Below are 23,665 nucleotides of genomic sequence, written 5' to 3' on the forward strand. Positions count from 1 at the left end.
CGCTGAAAGAGAGAAATCAGTAAAAAAAAATATTCACCTGTTTTGGAAGATATTGAAGGATGTGTGAGCCGGTCGCGAGCCCCTGTACTGTATTTCACTGTGTTGCACTTGATTCTCCAAAACCGTTTTTAAATTTCCCTCTCTGGAGCTGTCCAGCGCTCTGTCATGCGCAGTGGAGACCTCAGCAGAGCTCCCAGTCGCCCGGGGCGCAGGAGGAGGAGGAGGAGGATCCCATGAGTTTGACAGCTGCTGTTAATGCAGTGCCTGTTAACAGTCCCGAGGACATCCACACTTCCCACTGCAAGGAGCAACACAGAAGTAGCAGAGATTTGATTTTTTTTTTTCTCTCTCTCTCAGTTTGTTGGCTGCTTTGTGTCACAGCAGTGCGCTCATCCAGTGGATCCAACAGCAGCCAAACGCGAAGCTTGTTGGATTAAAAATCAGACCATACTCCATCCAGACATTTCAGTCCTCTTATGGGGTTATTAGTAAAGAAATAAGTTGTTATATCTACACGTTTTTATCTTTTATCTTCCTCTCTGTTAGTCCTATTGCGCTGGTAGCTCCAGGGACACAGGTGCGCCTTGTGCGTCTTAATATATCACTAAATACATAAGTACAGGCCTATAGGCCTATAATCTGTCCAAGTAATTTGACTAGTATGGCAAAAGAAAAAGTTAAGTATATTAAAATAGTTAAACTAGGTCATGCAAAACAGAAGCAGCAGACAAAAACACCTAAATTAAACAAAAAATGAAGAAGAATCATGAAATATCCATTTTGCTCCAGTGTGCTCCTGTCAGGTTATTCCAAGTAAGCTCCTTCGTTCAGGTCTAAGACGATGTGAGTCGCTACTTGTGGTGGCATCTGTGTATGTGAGTGTGAACTTTTTTTTTTCTTTTAGGGAAGTGCTTGTAGATAATTTGCTTCCCGCCGCTGTGGCCGCGTCCTGCTCCTCTCAGCAGTGGGAAAAAGAGCCGGGGAGGCGCGTATAGGGAGGGCAGGGGGGCTGCAGCAGGAGGCGGCAAAGGCTCACAGTGGAGAACAGGTTCACTCCAGCAAAAAAAAAAAAAGAGTGGCAAGAAGACAGAAGACAGTACACTAACCAGTTCAGAAAATAAGAAATGACTGTGACACCTCCTCACTTCAGCTGAGTAAAGAAAAAATCTCACTTCCAACAGCTGGTTTTCTTTATGAGATCCTCTCAATTGCCCAATGACAACTTGGGTTAAATCTTTTTTTGTGTCTCTACAGAGAGTCTAACTCGGTTTTTCTAATATATACAGCTCTAAGAGGATTGATGCACCCTTAAATTTGTAGGGAAAAAAGAGGAGTAATGTGGTAAAGCAGCTCTAAGCATTCATATTTGTTTGCTGATTTACTTTTTCCCGAATTTCTCAGAATAATAAATGAATATGACTATTTGATTGTTGCATTCAGGGACCCCCAGGGGTCCTTATGGGAGCTCCAGGGGGTCAAAGCAAAAGTTAGATTTCACTATTATTTAATTGACGAGAAATTTTAAAGGGATGGACCTCCAAGTGACAGCCATGTCTCACTTTAAATTGTTATACAATTTGATAGAAGATCAGAGATGATAAAAAATCTTCCTTTATAGAGGAAAATGTTTGTGTTCCAGTGGTGAAGTTGCTGTATTTTAGGAATTAATATAATCTTAAAGGTGAAACCTGTTAAAGATTAAATTTGCGGCCGGATATTAAAGGGGCATTCCTTCAAGTCTGTAGGGAGGCAGCACTGACAGCACTATCAGTCCCATGGGACCCTACAGATGGTAAATCGGCCTGTCACAATAGGCACAATCAATGATTACATGCATGAACGTAACGGACAAAAACAAGGCCGTCCTCAGAGAGCACATCCTCCAGGTCCTAAAGCCTGCAGGGTTACGATCTGGAAACAGGAGAGTGACACCCTGGACCAGTGTATGTGAAATACTGTCAAATACTGTTGGTCAGGTGTTGTTGATGTTTGGCTGACAGAAAAAATAATCTGCAACTATTGTGATTCATGATTAATTCTTTCTAAATGTATTTTTCAAGCAGAAATGCCCAACCCATTCCCTTTTCCCCCATCTGTATAGTATACTCTCTTTATATGGCTCTGAGTAAACTGAATATCTTTACGTTTGGGAGTGACATCACATTGGCCTTTAGGAAATTGTGATGCCATTTCCCTCTCTCTTACACCAAACAATTAGTCGATTAATCAAAAAAAAAATCTATAATGAAAATAATAGTTAGTTGCAGATTTACTGACAATGCAATGTACCATCAATGCAGTAAATACAAAATCTGAATTGGTGATTTTTGATGCTATAGTTTTTACTTTTGGTAAGCAAACATCATGTTACATGTGTTTTAGTCAGTGTGTGTGTTGTGTCTTTTTGTGATCACAATTTACCTTTCTAAGTTGTCCTGCTTTAGTCTTCACTCTACACCACGTTCTACAGTCTTCTTCGACTGATGCACCAGCAGTTCAGGCAGCAACTGTCTGGCTTAAGTTGTCTTGAATATTCAAATGGTGGTCGTCAAACTTCTTTTAAGTGACACCTCCTGCTCTCGATGTTAAACTTGATAGGACTCAGTTTGCTGCATGAATTGCTGGCGCATCAGTTCTACAATTTCACATCTGGCCATGAATAAATATCTTGACAATATAACCATCATGCAGGCATTTATTGTAGGCATGCACATCTGCTGGGACAAAATAAGAGAAACATCTCTCAATAAAACAGAAGAATAAAGACTTCTTTGCAGATGTACATGTCTTTTTTAAGCCTTAAATGAGAAAAATCTACTTGTATCACCTGTCCCTCTATGCCAGTAGTTTTATTGTGTTTTCCTGTTGCTAAATTACATAATTTGTTGGGCAATGAAAAAGCTTCTGCGAAGTGGTTTCTGTTCTGTGGTTTTACTGTTGTGTGCAACCGGGCATAGCCTCAGTAACTGTCAGGAACATGTTGATATTATCAAGATATTTCTCCACGGCCAGTGAGTGAAATTGTAGGACTCTCAGGTTAATGGCAGTGACCTGTGGGCCAGCTCTGAGAGCTTGACCTGGCTGCGTGTGATGCACTCAGGGAGACTCTGAGTGCCACTGATGCATCAGAGCACGAGGACTCCCTGCAGTCCAGGAACACAGAGTGACGGCTCTCCTCTCTCATGCCTGTTGTGGAGTAATGGGGAAAAAATGGGATCACCGCCCAGGGTTGGCCTGTGTTTGTAGCCTGTGTTTTTGTCTTGCACCAATTGTTTACTCAAAACACACCAGCCCCTCTGAGAACGAGGTCAGCTCACCCCTCTAATCTCCTCTGCAGGCAGAGAGACACAGTGTCCCCCAGAACAGCATGTCACCCAGAGTGACCCTCATGGTCACACAGAGGAAGCTGCTGTCGGCCATGCTTAGCCAAGACGCAGCATCGGGGTCCTGCCAAAGACTTTGTTTCCCCAAAGATGCTTCAACCTGGACGGAGCAGAGTGTCCAGACTGTCAGGCCTCAGGTTGCCCTGTCAAAGGTCAGTCAGTGACGACTTACAAAAGGTTTCTGTGATGTAACTTCTGTTTCCTTGATAGAAGAAAGACGTGACACCACAATGATAAAATGGCAACTCTAGTATTAAGTTGTTCATGTAATGTCACATCATTCACTCATTTATGTGTTTGCTTCACATCTATTTAGTAAAAGGGGAAATTAAATGTTTACTACACAAGATTATAGTTGTCTTAAACCTTTTAAGTGCAGCTCAAACACTGTTGCGATATAATAAACTTGATATGTTGCATAATGACTTCCAGAATGCAACAATCAGAACAGGCAACCTGTATTAAAGGGTCACTTTATCCAGATCACACATGAATAAATGAAATTACAATCAGACAACTTGACAGACAAGCATACAGACAGTTTTGGGTTTTTTTGGTGAGATATTCAGATCTCCATTGCTCAGATTCTTGCCACTAAATTCAGATTACATAATGCCATTTATGGCTATGCATAATGCTTAGAAGTGTATTCACAATTAGCCATCTGTTTGTATCAGTATGGACAATGGGGAGGTTGAGCTGCAGTGGATGTTTAATGCACTGACTGAGTATTGGTTAATAATGGTCAAGCACACATCCCATCACACCATTTTCCCTCCTGCAGGGCAGATGATTTCTCTGGACAGACTGCTGGACTTCACAATCCTATTGTCCTGCAGGATCACAGAAAACCCCATCTTCAAGTTTTAGAGAGGTCAATGGTGTTGACCTCTGAGCGACCTGTGTCAACACCAAAGCCTCTGCTCTGAGGCGAGGTCAGTCCTTTTTGGTGCCCTAGAGGGTAAAGATGGAGCAAAAGTCTTCTTCGTTTTCACAGCCGACTGAGTGTAAAAGAGCCTCATTTCCAAAAGAGCTCTCATTTACTTTTTATGTGGCGCAGCAGGCACATGGTGTCCTCTAAGGATGGCACTCAGACACCGCTAAGTCAAGTTGTCTGAATAACTGTGCATTTAGTTTCAGCAATGACCTTTCAGAGGTTATCCAAGCTGACAAATATTTCATTCCTGGTGTTTAAGTGGGTATTGTATAAAGATAATTGTCTAATCAAGTGTAAAGCAAATTAGAATGAGATATTTAAAGGCACAGGTCCAAAAAAATGCCTGACAGAAGAAAAAAACAATTAAAAGGGAGGTTTAATAATGTTATATATCCTTCTTGTTTCTCAAGCAAGACAGAAATTATGTCTAAGTAAAAAATGTCCAATGTGAAGTATGAACTAACCTCACTGACCCAGCACTTAAGGACTGAAATGATGACAGGCCCAGCCTTCGTTACGCTGCTCTGAAAAATTAGAATAATGGACTATGAAAGAAGGAGAGATCAAAAGAAAGGGACAGGGGAAGAAAGAGGGTCTTTGGGAAAAGAAGAATTAGATAGGAAGAGAGGGAGAAATAAAGGGAGGGAAACAGTGAAATGGAGACAAAATGAGAAGGAGAGAGGCGAGAGCGAGGGGGCAGTAGTGGTGTGATGTGAGTGTTATCATCAGCTCTCATTCTCAGCATGGAATCTATAATGGGAAAATCAACCTCTCTGACTCCTGTGTAATTGGATTTGCCGGGTCTCGTGCTGAATCAGAGCCCAGTGGGTAGCACAAAGCTTGTTAAGATTGGACAAGCATGGGCCGGGGGAGAGGTGGGGCGACGGCGGAGGTAACCTTGACAACTTTTCTGGAGTGGAGAGTGAATAATTATAATATGTTCAACACTCAACTGGTCACCAATTATAGCAACCGACTGAGAACTTTCCAATAATTAATCAATCCATAAATTGGGTGAAACCTGATCTTTTCACACATTTAAGTCACCAGAGCAGAGAAAACTGACACCTGTGTTAAGGTGGAGGGTGTGTGTTTTTTGATGGTGGTTACCAGGTAACAGAAGTAAACACATTGTTACTTCCACCCAGTCTCTTCTCACAAGGTGCAGCTGCTTTAAGGAATGTTCATTTTTATACACAAAAGAAAACTCACTATTGATTTTTTAGCACATAGTCTCAAGACATAAAAATAATCATATATATATTTTTAATTTAAACTTTATTTAATCAAGTACTCTCATTGAGATTGAGATCTGTTTGTCAAGAGAGACCTGAGAACAAGAAACAACCAGTATACAGTAACAACACAGCTAAGGCAACACAATTACAATGAACAAATAATGAATAAAAACAGTCACAAGAATCATAAAAAACACATCAGATAATTAAGTTTTTAAATCTCCAAAGAGAACGAAAGGATCTAGTTTGTGGGCAGTTTGCAGTTTATTCCATTTAGTACCTCAAACGAGTTCTGCGTCTCTGTAGTCACAAGATATAAATATTAGAAGAGATGTGAGGCTTAAACAGTAGAGCTTTATAGATGAATATCATGAGTTGATTATTTCTCCTTGTCTGTAAGGAAGTCCGTCCAAACGTGTAATACAGAGAGAAATGATGAGTATGAAATGTATGTTGACTGCACAATAGTTTTACAGTTTAAAAAAGATCAGTATTGCTGGATATTGAGGATATGAACAGCCTTAATACTAAATCAAGGCCCAACAATTACTCCACTATAAGTTTGCAAATGCTTAAGCATCTAGTTGTAAGTAATAATTTATGTGTTTAAACATAAGAGTTTGTCCTTTTATTTTTAACCATGTTATCATCATAGCTCTATAGGGAGGGTAGTGTTGTTTGATCAGTTGGTTACTTTGGTCCATGCCATGAGATTTTTTAGAGACTTTCATGTTCCCCAGAGGATGAATCCCATAAATGAAACTTTCAAATTAAACTTTATTGTCCCTGAGGGACAATAAAATAAAGACTTAAGCACACAGAAGAAAGTATATAAACATGCATAAAACATTTTAAAAAAATATTTGAAACATGCGTATTTCAAGTGACAACATAAAATCTGGAATGTGTCATCACATTCAGGGGATACTCATCAAAAGCTGAGTCGTTATGAATATTTAAACCGTTTGATGGGCTAAACACATACTGACTTTCATGATTGTCTGACTTTTTTCATCTAGTCATCGTCTGATAATAAAATTTGTTTTATTTGATAAATTTACTTTGGTTCATGACTAGATATGTAAAAAACTAATTACATTCACATTCACTGTCTCAGCTGTCCTTTGTGTTTAGTGCCAATTAGCAAATGTTAGCATGCTAACATGCTAAACTAAGATGCTGAACATGGTAAACATACATCATAACATCACCATGTTAGCAGTTTAACTGTTAATACCACATATACATTACCAGTTGAAACACACAGTCCACGCTTTTGACTGGTACTGTATATATTCACACAATTATATTACATTTTAATAATAATATTTTAATGAGAAATTTTCCCTGAGTACGATACAATTAAAGTTGAAGGCCAATTATAGACTCTGGCATTTAAATGCTGTTGTAGGAACTTGAATTGAATGTGCTGTTGTCTGATAATTGTTCTCACTCAAGCAAAAAATGAGGTAATTGCATTTGGGCATCAACCCAGTCGCATTTTACACAAGGACTGAACATTGGCAGCTAAGACTGCCTTTCTAAACAACGCTGCTCCCTTGAACAACTCTGTTATGCTGAGCAATAAAGCAGTTAGTGAATACGCTGTAATGTATCCATCTAATCAAAGATCAGTAACCAGACCTAGACTCTGCCAGCAGGGATAAGGAGACTTTTTTTTGCTGTTAGTAGAGATGTAATGGAGCTTAAAGTGGAGGAGAAGAAGAGAGCGAAAGGGGGACAGTTGGTTTGGTGTGGTTTGGATCTTGTTTCTGTATTGTTATGTTACACTCAGCAGAGCAGTAGATACCCAGGTAAGAACTGAATAAGATCTCTCTGTCCCTTCACCTCCCACGACATGAATGATTAAGCACCTGGCCCACAGTGTCCCGAGTCTGGGTCAGGATGGTGTGGAGGAGCATATATGTGCCCAGGCCTCCATGCAGCATCACCAACACCTGCATTACAGGATTAATGAGCTGCTAGACAAACCTCAGGAGAGGACAGTAAATGTGTTTTTTATTAGTATTACACAGGCTGGACTTTTGCCAACTAACTGTCAAGCCTCCAGTGCTTACAGGTTCACTGATTGTCTGCGTGCAAGCAGACACAGGAGGACACGTTACTCCTGTCTAACTTCTCTGGAGACAAGGAAACTTTTGCCAGTTTGAACAGACGGATACAACTTCAAAAATGCAGGTTTGAAGGGTTTTTCTTTATTGTCATGTGATTCTCTTTGTGAACAGCCTTGTGGTTTTATTGCATTTCAAAGTGCAGTTTGGGTATTATAGATGCTGTCAATGGGTTTTAAAGCTTGACAGTTCAGTGTGAATGTTCTCTTATGTTTCCCAGTGTTCCCATTTTAAGACTAAGATGATATGAGTCCCATTGTAGTCTACAGGCTAAGATTACATACTGTCTTAGCCTTAAGCTGCTTCTTGGAAATGGCTTTGGTCAGTAGAAGCTACACAGAACCATTTGTTTGTTGCAAGATATGAAGACCTTTGGGGTCAAGTGGAGATATTACCAAAAACCAGATAATCAGGCAGAATCCCCCTAAAGAGGGAGATAAACTTTTCTGTTACTTGGTTGGTAAATTGCTCTGTCTCCCCCTCCCTCCCTCCCACCCTCCTTCTCTCCCCTAAAGGCTACTTCTGCTTCTTGCACAGATGAGGTCACTCAGTCTCAGGCAACACTGACACTCTAGACCAAGATGAGGGACCATCTCTTAATTAAAATACAATTGGTTGTGACTCTGAGGTAGCGAGGCAATTCACCTGATCTGACAATGGCTCAAGTGGATTCATTACATAATCATTCTTTCCGCTGTGCATCAGATCAAGCTGTCGGCTGTTTAATTATAATTAGAATTACAATCTTGTTTGTATATAAAGCTACAAATAACAGGCATGAGGGGGAGTTCTTTCTACACTCAGACTTTCTTGTCCTCGCCCCTTTTAATGTTAAGCTTTTCTAACATAGAGTGATTGGAAAAAAATACCTGCAGGACACTAAAGCAAACAACATTCAGAGCACAACAACCCTTTAGATTTTGTTCTTGCTCTGGATGAAAACCTAAAACATTAGCATCATTATGACCACTGAATTCACGAATCCTCCTCTTGACAGGAGCTTATCTGTCCGTGTTATTACTTGTAACACTGTATGGCAGATCCCTAAGTCACGCTGTCCCAGCATATTGTCTGCTTGCGCTGCCCTGAGAGAAGTTTGTTCCCATGAAGAAAGGGGGGTGTCACAGATACCCCACACCAGCACCACTACCATCACTTTGCCAGATTGATTCTGACATCCCAAAAAGGGTTCCTTCATTGATATTGTTCACCTGTCTCATTGGCTTAAAGTGGGTGGGGGTGGTGGGGGGGCGGCTATGGGAAGGGGGTCGGGTGAGGGTTATTGGTGGGGACACGGGGTGAGTGGTATTGTTGAGGAGAAGGGTGAGAGCATTCGGGGGTGCGGGGCTGACAGGTGGAAAAAAACACTCTCATCTGACTAGCCTCCTCTATCCGTCCATGGGGCCCCGTGTGAGCAAAGTAATGAAGTCCAAATTACAGCACAGGATTGCTTAGAACAAGCCTCTATTGTTCGTCCTCGGGGCACACTAAATGAGTGTCACAGCAAGCAGCGGGGCACAGACCGTTACTGCACTATTTAGTCTGTCCCGTTGTCTCAAGACGGCCCCGTTTCAGAGGTTCTCAGATCAGACAAATACTGCTCCCCTCCTCACCCCCCTCTTTCGCCTTCACCCTTCCTCTGTACAGCCAACCCCCTCCCCAACTCCTCACCCCAAAATAGGCCAAATCTCCTCTATTGTGTTTCGACTGCCTAGTGTGAAATTCACTGTGACGTTAAATGTTTTCTAATGAATAATTACTGAATGGATATGCAGGGGGAATATGTGTAATGGATTGTAGACTGCATTTTAAAGACGTCTTTTTTGTCTCTGCTCCGTGGTATTTACAGGACAAAAACACTTGGCCTTTCTCAGAAGAAATGAGGGCCATAGGCGGAGGATAGAGGCAGGGGAGGAGGAGGGACGGAGGGCTTTGTGTCAATTAGATCCAATGGATTATCTTTTTTTAATGTTTTTACAGAGAGAATTGAGAATCAAAGGACTTCTGCTTCCAAAGGAGAGGGGAGAAAAAATACAAAACCAACAAAAGCTGTGAAAACCTTTGGTCTAAGTGTTGGTGCTGAGAATGCAAAACAGATCGGTGGAATTTTTCCCACTATGCTTCTTAAATGTGCCGCTGTTTTGGGCTCCCCCAAGTCCATTTGCACAGTGTGTTGTGTTTGGTTGGTGCGTCAGCTCTAGTGAACTATGGGCTGCCAGCCAAGGTCCCTGTGTGCTGTGTAGCGATCATTAGCTTCTGTCTGTTCGTCTGCACAATCACAGAGCTTTGCTTCAAAGCCACATAGGACCTCTAGACCTCTTATTTCAATAGAACTAACGGGGACCATGTTTGTGCTTTTTCTGGTGCTTTTTTCAGTTCCTTCCTCCCCCACGGAGCCATTTATTCAAACAGTCATTCATCCAGCTGCATGAGTTAAAATACATGGTTGAGAATTTTGAATATCATTGTTATACATACAACCTATGTTACACTTGTTACTGTTATTTTGGCAGATGTTGCTTCCTCAAAAGTTGAACTTGAAGTTGAATAAAAATTGCATTTTTTTTACTCTAATAACTTCTGTTTTTGACTGCAAAGTACTATTTATTGAGTAATGTGTTTGAGAAATATAGATATATCTAGATTATTGTGTAGAACTCCTGGGATTTGGTATAACTTAAACTTTTAAGAGTTTTCCTACTGCTCTTAATACTTTCATATATTTCCTTAATCATGGTTGATGAAACTTGTTGCACAGGGTCAGCTGGACATGGAGGGTGCCCTGACTGCCAGGGACCGGGTTGGCATTCAGGACTTTGTCCTCCTGGATGAAACCACAGAGCCGGCCTTCCTCAGCAACCTCAAGAAACGCTTCAGCAAGGATCTCATCTATGTGAGTCCAGGACTTTGAACCCTGCAACTGATGTATGTACACACTTTACAATGAATCTAATATGTTTTAACTCACTGTTTTAGACCTACATTGGCACTTCGATAGTGTCAGTCAACCCCTACAAAGATCTGGATATCTACAATAAGAAACAGATGGATCTATACATGGGTGTCAACTTTTTTGAGCTTCCACCACACATGTGAGTAGATAGCCTATATCTGCAAGCACACACTGACAAGCTCCTGAAAGTAACTTGAAGTAACTGTTAGTCCAGTGTTTTTAGGTTCACCTGTGAAATGTTGTGCACCTCTACAGCTACGCCTTGGCAGACAACGCCTACCACACCATGCTGACAGAGTTAAACAATCACTTCATCCTCATATCTGGCGAGAGCGGTGCGGGGAAGACGGAGGCCTCCAAGAAGATTCTGCAGTATTATGCTGTCAGCTGTCCGAGCACCACTCTACTTAACACTGTCAGGGACAAAATGCTCATGTCCAACCCTGTCCTGGAGGTATGATGGTTACTTAATGTTATATCATTGTAATGACATAACAAAATTCAGGTCATGCTGACGTTAATTACTCTGCATGATATGCTTGTGTTTCCCTGCAGGCTTTTGGGAACGCCAAAACACTGAAAAATGACAACTCGAGTCGGTTTGGGAAGTATATGGACATTCAGTTTGACAGCGAGGTAAGAATTAGGAGCCATATTCACAGATGTGCTCTTAAAATTCTATCTTTAAATCTAGTTTTTACTCTAGAACAGGGAATATACAAACAGGACATACTCTAAATGAAATGACAAGATAATGTTTTAATTATATGACACACAAAATAAAACTATTGATATGTTCAAAAAACCTATATAATTGTAAAAAAAAAAAAAAAAAGTTTAAAAGGGCTAAATCAATTTGAATCCCTTAGAGTTAAAAAAGGACAAATTGACAAACTTCACTTCAAAGAAAAAAATACCAACTTTCCTTTCTTACAACTAAAAAATAACTTTCAAGAGGAAGATTTTTAAAATCTGGCCATTGGACCATAGGCTATGTTCTTTCTGGAGGTTGTAGAGCTGCTGTCTTTAGGATCATGATGCTCATAGGGGGATGCTGTTGGAGGACATATCCTGAACTACCTGCTGGAGAAGTCGAGGGTTGTGCATCAGAATCACGGGGAGAGAAACTTCCACATCTTCTACCAGCTGGTGGAGGGAGGGGATGAGGACCTGCTGCACCAGCTGGGCCTGGAGAGAGATTGCCAGCATTACAACTATCTAACGCAAGTCTGTGCAACTCGGTGACTGTGTAAGAATTACATTTTATATGTAGACAGTACTACACTTACAATCTGTCACTGTGTTGACTCTCTTTGACAGGGAGAGTGTGCCATCGTGCCTTCTATTAATGACAAAAATGACTGGAACACTGTCAAAAATGCACTGCAAGTCATCAACATCAATGAGATTAACACTAATGTAAGTTGGACGATGTTGCTGATACTCTGATTGAAAGCACTCACTCTTGCCTGCTACTTTTGCTTGACAGATATTTATTCTGTGCAGCACTTGTTCGGGATCATTGCAAGCGTTCTCCACTTAGGAAATGTCCAGTTTGACCCTGACAGTAAAGGCCATGCCACCTTGAACAACAACGCAGAGTTGCGCTGGGTCTCAAATGTAAGAAAATAAACTAAAGATATTCAGGATTATTACAGGAAGACAAAGAAGAAACTTAATTAATGCTATTTTTCCCTGCAGCTACTTGGAGTTGATGCTCACAGTCTTCAAGAGGGACTAACATACAGAAAGATAGAAGCCAAAAAAGATCAGGTGCGAGCATGTTTAAATGGTCTCAAGTTGTTTTTCTATTCAAACATGCCATGTAACTATTAATTTGTCTCAATGTAAAGGTCTTCAGTCCGTTCACAATCGATCACGCCATCTATGCCAGAGATGCACTGGCCAAAGCCATGTATGGGCACACCTTCACCTGGCTGGTCAGCAGGATCAACGAGTCCATGGAGAACAAGGTGAGGAGAAGACTGTGTGATAAATTGACAAATCTCAGGTAGTAAAAATGACTATGTATGGATTTTACACTCTCGTTTGTTTTTTTCTGCCAGGACCATTCAAGGAAGACTGTGATAGGGCTTTTGGACATATATGGTTTTGAGGTTTTTTATGTAAACAGGTAGGCAGTCTAATCTTTGCCATTTCTTACAGTTCGGCACATTATGGTTGATACCCTGTTGAAGGCTATTTTAGAGACTTTTTAGCCAATAATAGGCTGAAGTTTTCTTTGATACTCTTTGGGAAAACTGCTTGATTATTGTTACTGAGCTTAGGCTGTTGTTGTTGATGTGATCACTCTCTCCCCGCTTAGTTTTGAGCAGTTCTGTATAAACTACTGCAATGAGAAGCTGCAGCAGCTTTTTATCCAGCTGACACTTAAGGCCGAGCAGGAAGAATATGAAGCAGAGGATATTGAGGTAATCCTGTCAACCTGAAACAAAAACTATATTATGTTTACACTGATTGGCGTTGAATTGAGTCCCATTCACAATCTGTTCCATCACGTTTTTCCCCAGTGGGAGCCTGTGCAGTTCTTCAACAACAAGATAATCTGCGACCTCGTTGAGGAGAAACACAGAGGGATCATATCAATACTGGTGTGTACTTGTTGAAATATGCATTAAAGTCAGGTCAGAAGTTTATGAAATGAACAACACTGATGTGCTAATGATGATCTTGCAGGATGAGGAGTGTCTCAGGCCGGGAGACGCCACAGATCTAACCTTCCTGGAGAGACTGGAAGAGAAGATGGGAAATCACCCTCACTTTGTCACGTGAGTTAAAACCTGACCTTGCGCACACACTTATAGAATATGTCACAAGTAGGGAGGTTAAAACTTTCTCTAAAAAGATGTTTAGTAGGTTTAGAAGTGAAGAAACTGACAATATGACAATGGGACACTTTTACATCTGGGTTTTCCAATCATGTTCAAGTTTACATCATCAGTGTTTTGGAGCGGCACATTTGGTAATTAACCAGTTCTTTTAATTAATTACAAACTGCATCTCTGTGATACGTTGCAATTCAAAGCTTGGACTCTAACTCCATTCATCGACTCTCTGCTGAGTGGAGGCTTTCGAGTGAGCCGACAGTGAGCCGATAGAGACGGAGGATTAGGATTCGTCCATAAAGCCTCTCACTCTTCATCCCTCTGTCTCTCTCCACCTCTTTGACTGCAGGCACAAACTGGCTGACAAAATGACACGTAAGACTCTGGAGAGGGGAGATTTTCGTCTGCTGCATTATGCTGGGGAGGTCACCTACTGTGTTGTGGGTAAAAGAAACTACAATCTCAGGCTCTGTTACTTGGCCCTTAAACATCTAAACATGGTTGTTTTCAACTGACAAACAGCCTCCTAATGTTTCTTTGTTTTTTGTTTTCTTTCTGTGACATTTTAGGTTTTCTGGACAAAAATAACGACCTGTTATATAGAAACATAAAAGATGTAAGTCTGAAAATGTACACTTTATAAAGTTATTACCTCAATTATTAACAATGTAGACTTCCTGTAAATCAGTGGTTCTCAAACTTGGTTTCCAAAAATGTTCTTGACAGCCTGATGGCATCATCTTCTTCCTTTATTTTCCTTTTCTTTATTTTTCACATTTTAACTTGTCATAGCAGAAACAGCACAGGTGACGCTAATAACACTGATGATAAAACAGACAAACAAACAAACAAACAAACAAACAAAAAACACCCATTTTCCTTTACTTCAGTAAAAGTACCAATACAGCAACGTAAAAATACTCCACTACAAGTAAAAGTCCTGCATGAAATCCTACTTAAGTAAAATTACATAAGTATTAGCAGCTTGATGTAGTTAGTATGTAATACTATACTATACAATAGTAAGTATTGCAGTAAAAGTAGTGGTTTGGTCCCTCTGACTGATATATTACTATATATGACATCATTAGATTATTAATACTGAAGTATCAGTGTGTAAGCAGCATGTTACTGTTGTAGCTGCAGGAGGTGGAGCTAGTTTTAACTTCTTTATATACAGTTAGTTAGTTTAGTCCAGTGGTTCCCAACCTAGGGATCGGGCCCCTCCAAAGGGTCACCAGATAAATTTGAGGGGTTGTGAGATGATTAATGGGAGAGGAAAGAGGTAAAAACAAAGTTATGATACACAAATCTGTTTTCAGTTTTTGGACTTTTTCTCTGATCTTAGATTTTTGGTGAAATATTGGATCATTCGAACATTTATTGAAATGAAACAATGTGAGAAGTTTAGAGGTAAAAATCACTATTTGGTGGAGCTGTTAACTCATAGACATCTGAAATGTGACCTCGACTACACACTGCTTTTTGTAAGAAGTCAAAAGCCAAAAAGGTTGGAAACCACTGGTTTCATCTTTAACAATGCTGTATTTTAAAAGCTTGTTATATTATCCATTGTGTCAAATCTTCATCTGAAAAGTAACTAAAGCTGTCAAATAAATGTAGTGGAATAGAAAGTACAATATTTCCCCCTGAAATGTAGAGGAGTGGAAGTATAAAGTAGCATAAAATGGAAATACTCAAGTAAAGTAAAAGTACCCCCTAATTGTATTGAAGTACAGTACTTGAGTAAATGTACTTAGTTACTCTCCACCACTGCTAACAGTTTCAGGGAGCCAATGTAATGTCTCTCTTCTATTTTTGGGATAACAGCCTTATAGCAGAGGTCTGAGTCAGTTGCAACCTGTTAATTGATATTTTATTGATTGTAGCAATTCACATTGTTATTAGTTACACCAGTTACCCCAATGGCTTTGCGATTTTCCAAGTAGCCTCAACTCCCAGTTTGGGAACCACTGTTGAAATACAAGAAGTGAATGCAGGATATTTGAAATTTAGGTTTAAGCAACATCTTGTGTTATCCCACCTTCTCACAGCTGATGTGTCAGTCTAAAAACGCCATAGTCAGAGAATGCTTCTCCTGCGTGGATCCAGACAGCAGGCGACGACCAGAAACAGTGAGTGCTCATATTTAATTTCTTCATATTCTTCAACTGTATCACCAACAAAATCTGATTACATGTTATCAGTAGTATCGTGTAATGGCTCAGAGTTACAAATCATATGTAAGATCATCCTTCTCTTTGGCCACTGAGATAAAGTCAAGTAAGTTTTTCCCCATCATTAAACCATATGTATCTGACAGATGAACTGTTGGGGATTATGACCCTCTTGTTTTGTCTGTAGGTGGCGACCCAGTTTAAGAGCAGCCTGCTGAAGCTGACAGAGATCCTTGTGGCTAAAGAGGCCTGGTACATACGCTGTCTTAAATCCAATGAGTCCAAGCAGCCAGGTACTTCAACAAATAGAAGGGCTTTTTGTTAACAGGGTGAAGATATTTGAACCTGACTAAATGCTCTTTCGTTGTCTCTCTCATGCACACACACACACAGGGCAATTTGATGAAGCACTGATCAGGCACCAGGTGAAGTATCTGGGCCTGATGGAGCACCTCAGAGTCAGACGTGCTGGTTTTGCTTACAGACGCAAATATGAGGTCTTTTTAAAGAGGTGTGAAGGGCCACAGAGCTCGAACTTTATGCTTGACTCTTTAATTTAAAAATCTCAGTTGAGGGGCTCCTTTTTAAAACATGCTTTGCTGCATCTTACAGATATAAACCTCTGTGTCCAGCCACCTGGCCACACTGGAGAGGAGAGCCTGCTGATGGAGTTGAAGTGCTGGTTCAACATCTGGGCTACTTTCCAGATGAGTATAAAATGGGACGGTGAGGACAGGTCTTCCTACATTCAACTGAGCAAATACGTTATAAGCGGGGAGCACTTTTTTACTTTATTTTTTGTTCTACAGAACCAAAATATTCATCCGTCATCCGAGGACACTTTACGCCACAGAGGATGCTTATGAGAAATGTAAACATGAACTGGGTGAGTGCAAATCTACTCTAATAGTTTTTAGTCATAAATAGTTGCACAGTGATTTAACAGCATGTGTTAAAATTTCAGCAACAAGACTTCAGGCCAAATACAAAGGATACAAGGCAAAGGGAGAATTCAGAAAACAGAAAGAAGCTGGTAAATGTTAGAATTCATTGTATAATGTAAATCAGTGCTGTTGTTTTGGGAGAAAAAGGAAAATGACACAACTTCTATGATTTTTTTGACACCCTCAGCCACTAAGATTGAAACCTGCTGGAGAGGAGTGCAGGCTAGGAAGGAGAGAGACAGGAGAGCCTGGGCGGTGAAAGTCATCAAGAAGTAAGACAGAAGATGAAACTCATACTCATCATCACACAGCTCCTCTCAGCACCACTTTTAACTTTAACTAATATAATATTTTACAACTTATTTCAGATTTATCAAAGGCTACATGACCAGAGGGCAAGCGAAAAGCGCAGATAACTCAGAGTATCTGGCCTTTGTGAGACAGAATTTCCTGAACAGGCTTAAACTCAATCTGCCAAAAACAGTTTTGGACAAAACCACCTGGCTAACTCCACCACATGTGCTGATAGAGGTACAAAGATCCATCGATTTCATTGCACAAAAGTTAAAATAAACATATAATTTCATGTTTTTGTTCTTCCCCAGACATCAGAAATACTGCGTAAGCTTTACTACCGTCTTATGGTGCGGAAGTATGTGAGAGGAATCACACCCCAAAAGAAAGCACAGGTGACACGTAGGTCAAAGTTTATCATCATATTTTCTTTTTTACTTTTCTTAACTTCACGTGTTTTTGCTCCTTCCAGCTTCAACTGAAGTTTATTACCAGCTCCATCTTCAAGGGGAAAAAGGAAAGCTATCCACAAAGTGTCGCTCAACCTTTTGTGGACACCAGAATCAGTGAGCATCAGATACATTTACACACACTTTTCTTTTGAACAATCCATTTTTACACTGATTAATGTCTTTAGGTGAACAAGACATAAACATGAGGGTCCTGCAGATGATTCGCAACGAGCAGATCAAGGTAATAAAGTGTCATTATAGACCTTGAGGAAATTAGCATCACATGAAACAACTCACTGTGCTGTATTCTGTGTTTCTGCAGTACAGCGTCCCGGTGATTAAATATGACAGGAATGGTTTCAAACCGAGGCCGCGACAGCTCGTTCTCACCCAGACGGCTGCCTACCTGATAGAGGAAGCAAAGATCAAACAGAGAGTGTTGTACACCTCTCTCAAGGGTCAGCACAGTATGATATTAGACGCGTCACCTGCCATCACAGATGTTCCCAAATTGAGCTAAAAGTCTGTAATTTGACTCATTTCAGGTATTTCGGTCAGTAACTTGACAGATGGCACCATTGTGTTCCACATAACATGTGAGGACCCTAAACAGAAGGTACCTGGATAAGCAGTATAATATGACAAATATGACAGTGGGAAAGTTTTTAAATGGAAATGATTAGTTGTGTTGGAACAAATCAATCCTTTAATGAAAGTTTATGATGTTCAGGTTCTATGAATAAGAGATCAATGTTCAGAAGAATTAATGTAAAGAAAATATTGAGTGAATTGTCAAATTAAACCATAAAGATTATTTACACAGAACTCTTTTCAGCTACAAGTTTCTTTGTATAATAATAAAAGGAAAAGGCACAAGTTCCTACAAATGTGAAATGGCATTTTTAAAAATATACGGTCTATATGTCTGGTTGTATATATTCTGTGGTTGTTTCAGGGGGATCTGGTGATGCAGTGTGACCACCTGTTTGAGTTTTTGACCAAACTCAGCGTCATTGTGAACAAACAGAATGCGATCAAAGTGGTTCAGGGCAGGTGAGTCTGTGACTAAGAACTGTAGACTTAAAATATGTGCTCTGATCTAAAACGCTGCATGTTTGCATCAATTCTTAGCATCAAGATTGAAATCCAGGCAGGGAAAGAGAGTGCCGTGGACTTCAGCATTGGTCAGGAGCCAATGGTATACAAGGCCAAGAACGGACACCTCATGGTGGTGAGTTGAGTGCTGTTATGATGAAGAATGTGCTTAATGACGCTATTTGATACTATAATTTAAAATGTGTCAGCAGACAACACAATACAAGGTGAATCAGGCTGTTTTGTCGCTGCAGGTCGCCACTCGGGCTCGGACACGGTAAAGTGTAGGGCTGAGAAGACACTTAAGAAGCACCTGCATATTTCATCAAGGGACCCCTAAGTGGAGGATCAGCATGGCCACAGGATACACAGCTGACCAGAAACAGAAGCTCTTTAGCAGCCCTGGATGAGCTTGTTTTGTTGTACAGTAACTTTTTTCATCTATACATACTAGTCAATGATTAAATACACTTTTCCATCACAGAATATCAAATGTGAAGTTTAAGTTTTTAACATCATTATGTGTATCTACTGTGTCCAGTACTACAGTAAATAGCAATAGCTGACATTGGACTATTTAAAAACACCTAATGTTGCTTAAACTGCTTCAAAGAATGTGTAAATCTGATTTCTTAAGAAAGAAGCCATATGTATCATACTTTTGTAAAGTTCACTGACAATTAGAACAAATGAAATAAAAACAGAACAGAACAATGTTTGTAGAAATTTATTTGTGATAAAGTATGTATAAATATAAAACATACATATATGTTCACTTCTGTACAACAGGCCTACAAATACTGTGATTGTTAAACATATCAACTCAAACCTATTGTGTGCAAACAGTACATTCTTTGATGAATGTAGCGATGAAGGACAGGTCTAATTTCTCTCCCTGTTAAAAGCTTGTAGACAGGATTCCCTTCCTGCCAGGAGAGATCTCTGGTTACAGTCATTCACTTCAACCTCGGCATCCATCATTCAATCACCCAAGTACATTTAACACCTCAGGTCACAGCTCAAGTTCCCTCCATAGAAAATGATTATTTTGTGGAGTGAAGGGAAACTGAATAAATGTTAAAACTAAATATGGCAGAAGCACTACTTTGAAATGTTGCTTCCACCTATGAAGTGTATCAAAAATGGTTAAAATTTTAAAAAGGTTTAATTTCTATTATCTGCTGGCTTCACAACAGCCTTGGTAATATCTTTTAGGAATAAAACAGTGCCACCATGTGGCCCCATCATGTATAACACCTGGTTCATCCACTGATAACCTCACAATGGACCCGTCAGAGCCACAGTAAGGAGAAGCAAAAATTATGTACAGAAATTTTTAGCTGCTTAAGTCATATAATTCTTGCTCTCCTGGATGTAATGTAGTTAGAACTCCATATAACATATTCATACAGACAATACTCTTCTTCTTCATACACTCAGATTAGACTGTGGTCACCTGCACTGCTGAGCGCAAACATATGTGATTATGGGCTTCTGCATGCCAGCAGAAAACAGTGATAGAAGTTATTAAGACTAACAAACATAGAAGGAAACACTACAGCCTGTCAGACCACACAACAGAGATGACAAGTGCACAGACAAACACACACAAAATCACTTCACCACTACACACTATTGTATGACACTCGTCTCATAGTAGTCTCCTGGAGAAAGCTGGTAAAATAAGAGTGGAAGTGAGACGGAGAGGCGCTGGGTATTGTAAGGCACGAGCGTGGTGCAAAGACTGTCTGGGGTCAGAGACACAGGCTGACGGGTCGAGGGAGGAAGGTCACTGGTGGTGGTGTGTGCGGTCATCGGGGCGTTTGATGTGAATCCTACGAACTCGTTCAATTCGTTCCCTCTCCTCGTCCTCATCCAGATGGTGGGACCGTCCTGCGGCACCCCCTGTTGCCTCCAACAGGGCATTGTCTGGACCCCTCCCATCATGGGACTCGTACAGGAGGATGTTCAGGGTCTCTTCATAGATCCGTGCCTCGGGGAATTCCACCTAGTATATAGAGTGGTTCACGAGATATTAGAGAGATTTAAACAATACAGCTCTACACAACAGCAAAGAACTCTGTAAAGTAGAGACATATTTACCTTGGTCTGCTTTTTTTCAGTGGCATAAACAATGGAGGTGCAGCATACTTCAGCAATCTTACGACCCTGGCCATAAAATGACCAACAACAGATCTCATCTCCAATCACATCTTTGATGAACAGTACACGACCGTTGAACCGCAATGAGAGCTTGTCGAACAGCTCTATATTTTTCAGCATGTTGTCATCAGAATTGCTGAGGGGAGAAAAAAGTAACAGGAAGGCCATTTATTGAGACAACTTGCATGATTTCACCATATTGTGCTACATGTTTAAATTGACACGCTAGCTGCTAATTGAAAAGGACTTTACCTGGTATATGAATACTTATTGTTGCTTCTGTTATACAGCAGTTTGACAGTAGGCTGTGAAGACAAAGGATTTTGTAGATTAAAATAAAAATCTCCAAATTTCTCGATATTGAACAATGAAATGTAACACATGTAAAAAAAAAACAACATAACAAACCTTATTCGAGGTTGCAATAAGCTTCTGCTCTTCCTTAGACGATGTCATCAGAGGCACTTTACAAAGGGGTTCATACGTTTCTTTGTTCTGAAGGACAAAGGAATTTTTTTTCCATTTTAATTTTTTCCAAGTTTAATCTGCAAAATCTGTAACATGTATAAGAGGTAGGACGCCACCTGGTGGAAGGAGGAGCAAACATAATACAGGATGTGCAACGCCCCACCTCTTCAATACCTAAAGGCTCGTTGTTTTAGTTACTGTCACCAAAAAATGGTGAGATTGTTTTGAAAAGAGCAGATTTAAAATGATTTTCACACAGATTTTATGTTTCTTGTAGTAGTTAAAAAACAGCAATAAACTGTATCTGATTTTCACCCACACTTTTGCACATCTTATCCAATAAGTCATTTTAAATATTCAAAATATAAAAGATTTAAGTAAAAAAAATATATGAAAATAAAAATAATGAAATCTCTCAATATTAAACAAGGTGGGAAATATCTAATTGAAAAAAGTCTGAAATGTATCGGCCAGTCTGCTTAAAATAAAACTGTAAAAATATAAATTTTAAGGTGAAATAAAGGTTTAATATTTCAGAATTTATTTCAAAGAAATCTGACATAGTAATCAGTAAAAATTCTGATGATATGGTAGATTTAGCATTGATATAATGCCCTGCCTATTGGACAGCCCTTTGATAATGATGATGATGATGATGATGATGATGATGATGACGATGACGGTACCTGCAAGGCAGCTGTGCATTCATCAGCTAGGCCTTGGACAAGGTAATACTTGGCCTCAGCAAGCAGCTCCTCTGTTTCTCGTCGGCTGTCTGGGAGCGGCACTGCACCGTCTCTAAGGTAGTTCAGGATTGTTCCAAAATGTTTCCCACAACGATCAATCAAAATCCAACCTATGGATATTAGCAGTGATTCATTAGTTAGTGATACCTCACAGTCACAGCTAGTACAGGGCAGACCAGGACAAAAGCTTTCACCAGCAGCTCACCTTCACTGTCTGTGAGGACCTCCATCCTGCCACTGAACATGGCTTTGAGCATTGTATCCTGTTTGGTTAGTGTTTGCATTGTAGTGTAGTAAAGTGCCCCACCCACATTTAACTTGACATATTTGGAACTGGGGCTGGAACCCTTGAAGGATGTGGTCCGGGTTGTAGCTGCCGGCACTGCCGAGCTCACAACACTCTCTCCTGACATCTCTTCCTGGAACAGAATAAGAAAAAACACAAAAGCATTATTAAAGATCCAAACTTTTTGGCTTTTGATGTTTCACAAAAAGCAGTGTGTAGTCGAGGTCACATTTCAGATGTCTATGACTTGTTAACAGCTCCACCAAATAGTAAATTTTTCCTCTAAACTTCTCACATGGTTTAATTTCAGTAAATGTTCAAATTATCCAATATTTCACCAAAAATCAAGATTAAAGAAAAAGTCCAGAACTGAAAACAGATTTGTGTATCAGAACTTTGTTTTTTCTTCTTTCTACTCCCACTAATCATCTCACAACCCCTCAAATTGATCTGGTGGCCCTTTAGAGGGCCTGACCCCTAGGTTGGGAACCACTGGCCTAAACCAGCTAACTGTATAAAGTGGGTCAAACTAGCTCCACCTCCAGCAGCTACAACAGTAACACGCTGATGCTTCAGTATTTATAACTGATGATGTCATATATGACAATATGAGTCAGAGGGATGAAAAAAGCATCTTTACTTTAATACTTTAGGTACATTCTGCTGCTAATACGTGTGTTCTTTTACTTAAGTATGATTTAATATATATACAGAGTATATAATTAATTTGTTACATGTTAAAACATGTAATAAAACACAAAACGCAGACATAACTTGCTCCTCTGTATTGACATCTCATTTAAAACATGTCAATGAGAAACAAAAAATCCTCTACTCGGTCTGCTCAGGTTCTACACTCGTTTGTTTCAGATAATATTTTGTAGTCCTTCCCTGTTTTTTTTTACTTTTTGTCCAGTTTTAAGCGTGAATGTTCTGATTTACTTAGTACATCTGTTCACGTTACCATGATATCATCATTTAAAACGATAAAGAAGTTGAATCAGAGACAATTCAAAGACAATGCCACACGGCATCCTTTTCAAAAACACTATTTATGAGATTTATTAAACGTATACGACTGATCATTAGCTAGTGTTCTTTTCTCCGTATAAAATAAAACGTTGAACTTGATCCCTCAATCCAATAAAGTAGCTGGTAATTTGATTTTAGCTGGGAAGGCTAACGAGCTAGCTAGCATTTACTTAAGTTACTTATATTATCATACATCTGGCAAAATGTACACATATTATGACATTGACTATTAAAAAACTTTCTCCACATAACGTTAGCAAGGTGTTAGTAATAGGCTTTTAATAAAACATAATCATATTTACCATAGAAAACGCAGCAGACTTCGTAATTGTAGCTTGCTAACGTCCGTCAGCTAACACCCACTTCCTTCCGGTGCAACTGCTGCGCAGTTATTAAAATTACGTCATTTTCCTGTGCTCCGTTTAAAGGGACAGTCAACATTATTTTGTTTAAATGTTGAAAGCTGAGCGTTGGAAGCCAAAGAAATGAGGTATACATATCAGTACAGCACCCAACTTC

The 23,665-nt window shown here is 39.9% G+C and overlaps 2 protein-coding genes across 2 annotated transcripts; one reads left to right on the plus strand and one right to left on the minus strand.

Annotated features, from left to right (window-relative positions):
• Positions 1-9,873: 9,873 nt before the first annotated feature.
• On the plus strand, positions 9,874-19,117 carry myo1ha (myosin IHa). Its single transcript, XM_067609449.1, has 31 exons — positions 9,874-10,583; positions 10,667-10,782; positions 10,899-11,097; positions 11,199-11,279; positions 11,691-11,870; positions 11,964-12,062; positions 12,150-12,263; positions 12,345-12,416; positions 12,497-12,616; positions 12,710-12,777; positions 12,970-13,075; positions 13,175-13,255; positions 13,341-13,432; positions 13,839-13,933; positions 14,059-14,105; positions 15,544-15,624; positions 15,854-15,959; positions 16,060-16,177; positions 16,279-16,392; positions 16,476-16,552; positions 16,631-16,699; positions 16,798-16,882; positions 16,979-17,141; positions 17,216-17,299; positions 17,377-17,470; positions 17,542-17,597; positions 17,679-17,814; positions 17,902-17,972; positions 18,312-18,409; positions 18,488-18,587; positions 18,706-19,117. Exons 1-31 carry the CDS (start codon positions 10,431-10,433, stop codon positions 18,730-18,732), a joined length of 3,102 nt encoding a protein of 1,033 aa, XP_067465550.1. The 5' UTR covers positions 9,874-10,430; the 3' UTR covers positions 18,733-19,117.
• A 46-nt stretch (positions 19,118-19,163) lies between these two features.
• Positions 19,164-23,550, minus strand: kctd10 (potassium channel tetramerization domain containing 10). The gene is made up of 7 exons (XM_067609424.1): positions 23,449-23,550; positions 22,034-22,247; positions 21,769-21,938; positions 21,023-21,109; positions 20,867-20,919; positions 20,555-20,750; positions 19,164-20,459 (listed from the first exon to the last, which is right to left on the minus strand). The coding sequence occupies exons 1-7, from the start codon at positions 23,449-23,451 to the stop codon at positions 20,241-20,243; spliced, it is 942 nt and encodes a 313-aa protein (XP_067465525.1). The 5' UTR covers positions 23,452-23,550; the 3' UTR covers positions 19,164-20,240.
• Positions 23,551-23,665: the final 115 nt, after the last annotated feature.

The sequence above is a fragment of the Thunnus thynnus genome, chromosome 2 (assembly GCF_963924715.1).
Source record: "Thunnus thynnus chromosome 2, fThuThy2.1, whole genome shotgun sequence".
In the NCBI taxonomy this organism is placed as follows: Eukaryota; Metazoa; Chordata; class Actinopteri; order Scombriformes; family Scombridae; genus Thunnus; species Thunnus thynnus.